At 43.5% G+C, this 8318-nt stretch overlaps 1 protein-coding gene across 4 annotated transcripts; it reads right to left on the bottom strand.

The window, feature by feature from the left end:
• Positions 1-1177: 1177 nt before the first annotated feature.
• LOC112402704 (uncharacterized) lies at positions 1178-8151 on the bottom strand. 4 transcript variants are annotated; one of them, XR_003003756.1, is made up of 2 exons: positions 7559-8151; positions 1178-5415 (listed from the first exon to the last, which is right to left on the bottom strand). XR_003003756.1 is itself a non-coding variant. In XM_024749774.1 (2 exons), exon 2 carries the CDS (start codon positions 5822-5824, stop codon positions 4892-4894), a length of 933 nt encoding a protein of 310 aa, XP_024605542.1. In that variant the 5' UTR covers positions 5825-5868; positions 7559-8151; the 3' UTR covers positions 1178-4891. The 4 variants fall into 4 exon arrangements, 2 of the variants coding, with proteins under 2 accessions (XP_024605542.1, XP_024605541.1); XR_003003757.1 differs by having other exon boundaries at positions 1178-5412; XM_024749774.1 differs by having other exon boundaries at positions 1178-5868.
• Positions 8152-8318: the final 167 nt, after the last annotated feature.

Here is an 8318-nt window from a genome sequence, read left to right as displayed (position 1 = left end):
TAGCCCCTGCTCGCCGCAACCAGAGAGAGCCTGCACGAAGCAAGGAAGACCCAACGCAGCCAAAAATAAATTTATTTAAAAAAAAGAAAGATTAATGGCATGCTAATAACACAAGAAGAAACCCATTCAAAAAACCCATTCTAAGTCAGATAACTTGATTATAGTACCAAATGCAACACTACTGAATGATATGGTTTTAATACTGAGAGGCCTACAGGAACATGTCAGTGAGAATAAAATCACAAGGTGTTTGCTTTTCCTCCTGCTTTTGTGTTTTGGGGAAAAAAGGATAACTAGAGAAGTGAGAATTATAAGTCTTCTTAAGGCAGGCAAGACACCTCCATATTGATAATAGCTAATTTTTAGAACTCTTACTATGGGTTAAGCATTTTCCTAAGCTTTTTAGCATAGTAACTCATTTAATCCTTACAATCTACCTTTGAAGGAGCTATTATTATTATCTTTTTTTAACACTTGGGGAAACTGAAACTGAGGCACAGAAATCCTAAGCAACTTCCATAAGATCACACAGCATGTTAAAGTTGGAAGTGTCCAGGGCTTCCCTGGTGGCGCAGGGGTTGAGAGTCCGCCTGCCGATGCAGGGGATGCGGGTTCGTGCCCCGGTCCAGCAAGATCCCACATGCTGCGGAGCAGCTGGGCCCGTGAGCCATGGCCGCTGAGCATGCCTGTCCAGAGCCTGTGCTCCGCAACGGGAGAGGCCACAGCAGTGAGAGGCCCGCGTACCGCAAAAAAAAAAAAAGTTGGAAGTATCCAAAGTTGAACTTTAAAGTCCAGGGTCTCCAATTCTATAATGAAGAAAAAAAAAAAAAGAACATTGTTTAGGAAGACACATAAAGTAACTTTCGAAGTTAATGTACGTATCTGTCATTAAAGTCTCAGGAGAACTTCAGCAGTTCTGGTCATCCAGCTCAGGTGCAATTTTATCAACTAATGTTGATAAAACAACTAATGTTTTCACCTCAAGCTAGAGGATATAAACTAGTGTTAATAGATGCTTGGAATACTGCTTTATGAGCAGGAAATACTGTAACCATTTTCACTCTACCAGATAGAAATAATAAAATGTTTTATGCATCAGCGGATATTTTTCATCCTTTTGTTACCAAGCAAGCGCTCACTGTCTAACACACATAGAAGCAAATACTATGGCACCAGCTTTTGAGAAAAGAAAGCATTTTATTGTGAGTCAACCGACAGGAGGCAGGGCTCAAATCTGTCTCCCTGTCCAGTGTTCAGGGCAAAATGTAAGTTAGGAGAATTTCACAAGCTTATTGGCTAGTGTTGACAGTCAGAAGCTGATTGGAATCAAGCTATTTGGGCAGCTGGAAGCTGGATTTTTCTTATTGAAGAACTTCTTGCTTGGTAAAGGGCTCCAGTGGCAACATGTCTATTGTTTGAGTTCTGCAGACTGAAGATTCTTGGTTCTGGGGTCATCCTGGAGACATGGGTTCCTGTCTTGCACATGGGAGTGCTGTCTCTGTAAAATAACTCAAGGTTTGATTAGTCAACAACCTATTTAAGGAGACAAAACCAGGATAAGCAGGTCAATGTTTTATGTGCTGTTTTAGTGCCCCCCTTTTACTTTGTACATTCCTCAATCTTAAGGGAAATAGGGTGATGACCGCTCTAGCTGCTTCCTGCTGAGAAGGGGCATAGATTTTTATAAGAGGAATGAAATTGTTTTTGCACTTGATTGTAAATATTCACGAGTCCCACTTTGAAAGCTTAAGTCTTGGGCAATCAACATGTGAGTGGGGGAGGCCTTTTTAAATATATGAGATAGACAATAAGTAAAAAGTTTGGTGAGTAAAAAGATTAACCCCATGATACACAGAACTATGATTCCTAATTTTAACAGTCCTCCAAAAACAGGCCTTATTCTTTGGGAACCAGTGAAAACATGTTATTTTTAACATTCTTAGTGACTGAATTTGGATTTATATCAGCCTGGTCCAGATTTCTGGGTGGAGCTGTCTACTTTCGAGATGGCCTCATCTTCTCTTCCTGACCAGGTGGAGACTTAGCTGTCCTGTTTCGATTTGAAAAGTAACTTAAGTTCAGTTAAGTGTAATTAGGGGCTGAGAAATCAGTAGTGGGTTTCCTGGCCCCTCTGGTGTTAGGAAGGTTGGGTCCTCCTACTTCCTCCTGTCCATGGAGAGCGTGCCCTGTTTGGGAACTGTAAAGGGGACAAGGGGGGTGCTGGTTAGAAGTGGGTACTATTTTTACTCTGGAGGGGTGTATCCAAGGTTTAACTCCTTTTAGCTCTACTGAAGAATGTGTAACCAGAAGGACTTCATAGGCTCCAATCCACTTGGGTTGCAGTTGATCCTCAGGGCAGTCATTTTTCCAAGTTTGAGGAGGACCCAATTCCCTGGGCTTATGCAGTACACAGGAATGTCTGCAGGAAATGTTAATTGGCTAGAGGCATATTTATATACAGAAAATAAGATAGCACCAAGGGACTGTACACATTTTATAGTATCTAAATCTTTTACAGCGAGATCACTTTCAAGACAGCAATAATACTTAGTCTTAAGGAAGGGTCTCCCATTAACATTTCATAAGGGCTCAAGTGGCGCTTGCTTCTAGGGGCTACTCTTACCCTCAGCAGGACAACTGTTAAGACATTATCTCAAGTGAAGTTGGTTTCTTGACATACTTCGGTGATTGTCTCTTTTAAGGTATGATTCATCATTTCAGTCATAAGGGTTCCATGAAGCATGTAACTTCTATTGTAGTCCGAGGGCCCCAGATACCCCTTGAGTTACCTTGGCTATGAAAGCTCCTCCACTGTCACTCTGAATGGAAAGAGGCAACCCAAAATGAGGGCTAATTTCTTTTAGTAAGGCCTTTTTGCCTAGGAAGATTTCTCTCTCCAGCACAGAAAAGCTTTGACCCGTCCTGTGAAGGTGTCCACAAATACCAGCAAATATCTATAATGTCCCAATGGCTCTTGGCATAACAGTAAAGTCTATTTGCCAGGCATCTCTTGGTTCTGTCCCTTGGGTTTGCACCCCTTTGAATATTGGAGGTGGCCCGGCTTTAGGATTGTTTCTGGTGCAAATCAGGCAATTTTGTATTACCTTTTGGATGGTCCTTTTAATTTATGGACTAACAATAAACTTTTGTAGCCAATGATACGTTGCATCCTTCCCGTAATGGGTTCCTTGATGTAGATGAGTAATAATTCTTTCCATTAAATGTTGGGGCATAAGCACTAATCCCTGTTCATTATATATCCAGCCTTCTTTCTTTGTTTGGTACTGATCACCATCTATGTCTCAAGAGTCAGCGTGAAATCCCCATTCATCATCTCTCTCTAGACCCATTTCTGAATACTGAGGCTTAAACAGGGACAGGTCCACACTTTGAATGAGTGCTACGGTGTTTGGCTCTGGTCGCCTGTTTTGCTACGTGTTCAGCCAAATTATTTCCTTTAGCTATACAGCTATCAGTCTTTTGGTGCGGACAATGTACTATGGCTACTTCTTCCGGCATTAAAAACAGAGTTTAATAAGGCCAGTATCTCCTCTGGATGTTTAATTTTTTTCTTTCCTGATGTTAGTTGACCTCTTTTTCCACACGGCCCCATGTGCATGCATGACAGAGAAGGCATACTTAGAAGCAGTATAAATGGTTACCTTTTTCTTAGCTCCAAGATGCAGGGCTCTCCCGAGGGCTACGAGCTCTGCCTTCTGGACAGAAGTACCTGGAGGGAAAGCTTCTGCTTCTACGACCTCCTGATGAGTTGCCACTGCATATCCAGCTTTTCGGAGTCCACGATCTATGAGGCTGTTCCCGACTGCAAACATTTCCATATCTGGATTCTCTAAAGGTTGATCAGTCAGGTCAGGTCTGCTAGAATACTCTTCTTCAATTTTTCGTATACAATCGTGAACAGGTTCTTCTGGGGAGCAGAGTGGCTGGGTTTAAAGCAGATACTTCTTTTAATGTTGCCTTTGGGTTGTCAAATAGTATGGCCTGGTATTTGCCCAGTCTCCCCAAAGTAAGCCAATATCGGCCCTTTGGTTCAAGTAAAAGTTGCACACGATGTGGGGGTGTGCACAATGGTAGGACAACCCAGGGTAAATTTTTCAGCTTCTTGTAAAAGGTCACAGGTTGCAGCCACAGCCCGGAGGCAAACTGGCCATCCTTGAGTTACAACATCCAATTGTCTGGAAAAGTAAGCTACTGGCCTTCTGGCACTATTTAAATTTTGAGTTAGCACTCCAAGACTCATGCTCTGTCTTTCATGCACAAAAAGATCAAATAACTTTCTAATGTCTGGGAGACCAAGCGCTGGGGCTGTTGAAATTTTCTCCTTGATGGTACGGAATGACTCATGGCATGGAATGACTCATGGCATTTCGCAGTCCAGCTTAATGGCTCATTGGCATTTCTTTTGAGAGACTCATACAGAGGTTTGACTATAAGTCCGAAGTTAGGAATCCAAATACAACAAAACCCAGCCATTCCTAAGAATCTTCTCAATTGCCTTCTGGTGGTGGGTGCTTCCCTTCGATCTGGCAAGTTTCTTTCTCCTTCTGATAACTCAATTCCTAGATATTTTACAGCTGGTTGAGAAATGTGTGCCTTTCCCTTGGAGATTTTATATCCCTGGTCTGCCAAAAAGTTTAAAGTGAAGACTGTATTTTGGTCTGAAGCTTCCTTAGTTATACTAGCGCTTAGTAAGTATATCATCTACATACTGGAGTAAGATTCCTTCATTTAATTGGAGATCCTTTAAGTCCTTGGCTAAGGCCTCCACAAAGATGGTGGGGGCATTTTTAAATCCTTGTGGAAGTACAGTCCAGGATTACTGCTGTTTTATATTAGTCTCTGGATCATTCCACTCAAAGGCAAACAGTTCCTAGGACTCAGGACTTAGGGGTATGCAATAAAAGGCATCTTTTAAGTTCAGAACTGTAAACCAGCAAAAGTCTCCAGATAAAGTTGTAAGCAAAGTATAAGGATTTGGCATCACCGAATGTACATCCTCTACAATTTGGTTGATAGCTCTCAAATCCTGTACAAAACGATAATCTCCAGTCCCAGGTTTTTGTACTGGCAGGATGGGAATGTTATACGGGGATTGACAAGGTCGGATTAATTGGCATTTAAGAAAAGTGTTTATCAGAGGCTTTATACCTTCCTTTGGGTGCCTCTTTAAAGGGTACTGCTTTAACTTTGGAGCCTGGGCACCTGGGGGGAGTTTTACTACTACTGGGTCAGCCGTCTTGGCTCTTCCTGGTGTCCTGTCAGCCCAAACTTCTGCTCTTACCTTTTGAAGAATTTCTTCAGGGACATCTGGTTGAGGCTTGTCTCCCAATTGTAATGGCGCAGCTTGGAGGGCGCAGTCTTGACCTGGGAGTACTTTGGTGTCTACTTTTTCTGCTGAGAAACCCACTTGGTCATTTAAATTTGTTAGTACCTCTTGCCCTGATGAGGGACTATGACATCCAGGCACATACACAAAGCTGTACTTTACATGTGTTTTCTCTACATGACATTCAAGCCATTGTAGAAAAGGTTTCTGAGAGACTTCCCCAGATACACCAGTAATGGATGTTATCTTGGGGGAGAGGGGGCCCTGTCTGTTTTTGGGACACTCCCTTTTCCAGTGCCCTTCCTGTTTACAAAAGGCACACTGTTGTGGCCCAAGAGATGGATGGCCTTTCCGGCTGGGTTTTGGAGGTCCCCAGGGTCTTACCCGTGGTCGTTTGTTCTCTCCTGCAGACGTCCTGCTGGGTTTTGACTGGTTACAACTGAGCAGAGCAACCTGCCTCACGATGCATTGCTCCATGCATTGCTCCTGCTTTTCCCAAATTTCGTATCGGCCTTTGAACACTTCAAAAGCAATCTGGACCAACTGAGACGTTGGTGTCCATGATCCCCCTTCCAGTCGTTCTACTTTTTTTCTTATATCTGGGGCACTCTGACCAATAAAGTTTAAATTGACCAGTCCCATGTCATCTGGGTGTTCTGGATCAATATCAGTATATTTTCGGAAGGCCTCATAAAGCCTTTCAAGGAAGGTGAATGGGCCCTCCTCAGGTCCTGGCTGTACATTCCGGACCCTCTTGAAGCTGTTTGCCCCTTTTTGCAGTCCAGTTATTAAACAATCTTTATAATGATTCAGCCTTGCTTGATCCCCTGGGTCACTGGGATCCCATTCTGGTTCAGTTCCAGGGATGGCCTGCTTTGCTGGAGTTCTGACTGGATTATTTGGTTTTAATTCATGAAGCCTTTCAGCTTCCTGGAAGGCCTTCTCTAATATCATGCTGCGTTCCTCTGGACTGAGTAGGATACACATGAGGGTCTGTTATGTCAGCCCAGTTAGGATGAAAAACAGCAAAAATATATGTAAAGAGATTCTCCATATTCCTAGGATCATCTTGATAAGATGGCATCTTAGCTTTATAATTAAGTAAATCTATGACTGATAAACGATGATGCATGATTCCAAGTGCTCTGGATTGGCCTTGGTCATCCAAGCCTGCTGGGACGACCTGCCTTAACGGAAATTGTCCCGCCTACAGTCGAGTGTTCCCTGGGCCAAACTGAATACCCTGGAGGGTACAGGGAGGGTAGACCATTCCTTTGTGACCATCTGCTAAGGGCGAGTACAGAGCCGGACCAGCAGCCCTAGGAGGACTGGTAAAAGCCTTGGCACTGCCTGCAGGAAGATCCCCTTCAGGATTCGCGTGAACAAGAGGTGCTGAGGGAGGGGCTACCGAATGAAGTGCCCACAGTCCGGCTACTGCAAAAGGTGCAGACGGAGGGACTAGATCGTCATTAGACTTTGACTCAGGTAAAACAGGCTTTTTGTGAGGTTCTTCCCTCTGACCCATCATTTTATCAATAAATGCCTTATGCATATTTCTCCTCTTATATAAAGACATAAATGAATCTACATATGGGATTTCGTCCCATTTTTTCTCTCTCTTACAAAACGAGTCTAACTGTATAATAGTATTATAGTTCAAAGACCCATTTGTGGGCCATTTTTCCCCTGACTCCAGTAGATATTTGGGCCAGGCAGTGTTACAAAAGAAAATCATTTTCTTTTTTTTTCATACCTCTTTCATCATTAGAGGTAAACATTGACCAACTTCAAAGAACACTTTTCAAGGGAGTGCCGTCTGGTACGCTGTTATCATTCCGCATCTTGCAAGTATTTTTTTCTCAGGATGACCACAGCAAAATGACATAAAACAGATTCAATAAAGTTTTTCTGTGGTCATCCAATAGTTAACCCTATTAGTCAATTCCTAACAAACAAAACAGTCAGACATAGACCAAGAAATCCAAAGGCCTGGGAGTCTAACCGGATCTTTTGGGTACCTCGGTGGTTATAACTTTTTTTTTGGCCGCGCTGTGCGGCTTGTGGGATCTCAGTTCTCAGACAACGGATTGAACCTTTCATACTGTCTCCCTTAGAGTGGGACTCTAACCCACAATCCTGATTAGACATTTATTGTCTAATAATTGTTATTAGACAATTTAGGCACAAGCGCGTTTTAATGAGGTTACTCACCCAAAAGATCCAGGAGCTGTTTCTTTCCCCAAAAGTGAAAGTAGCGCGGAGGAGCCTGGAGCGCAGCTGCTGCGGGAAGCAGGAACCCGACAGCCGAGCCTCTAGACAAATCGGGTCTAGGTGGCCACTCAGGGTCGGTGACGAGGGCCTACACCCAGCCGGGGGCTACAGTGCCTCAGCCAGGCGATCACAGGAGCTTAGTTCGTTTGCGATCGCCAGAAATTCTCACCGAGCAAGGGCTCACTGCCTGGCGCGCACAGAAGCCAATACTATGGCACCAGCTTTTGAGAAAAGATAAAGCTTTATTGCGAGGTCGACCGGCAAGGAGACAGGAGGTAGGGCTCAAATCTGTCTCCCCCAGCCAGGGTTTGGGGCAAAATTTAAGAGGTTAGGGACATTTCAAACTTGGCACAAGCTGATTGGCTAGTTTTCAAAGCAGTCCATATATGGTAAACAAGGTACTATGGCAGATGGAAGCCGGATTTTCCTTACTGAAGGACTTCTTGCTTCAGCTGGTTAAGGGGTCCGATGGCAACATTTCTATTGTTTGAGTTCCCCAGACTGAAGATTCTTGGTTCCGGGGTCATCCTGGAAACGTGGGTTCCGGCCTTGCACATGCGCAGTAATGTCTCTATAAAAAACCCTCAAGATTTGATTAACCAATAACCTATTTAAGGAGTCAAAACCAGTTTAAGCTGGTCATTGTTTTATCTCCTGTTTCACTTTGTTGAGGTATAAAAATGTTTTCAGAATTTTGAAA

This window comes from Neophocaena asiaeorientalis, unplaced genomic scaffold (assembly GCF_003031525.2).
Source record: "Neophocaena asiaeorientalis asiaeorientalis breed wild unplaced genomic scaffold, Neophocaena_asiaeorientalis_V1.1 scaffold275, whole genome shotgun sequence".
NCBI classification, from domain to species: domain Eukaryota; kingdom Metazoa; phylum Chordata; class Mammalia; order Artiodactyla; family Phocoenidae; genus Neophocaena; species Neophocaena asiaeorientalis.
Note: the sequence above shows the minus strand (reverse complement) of the source record. Positions and strands in the feature narration are given on the sequence as shown.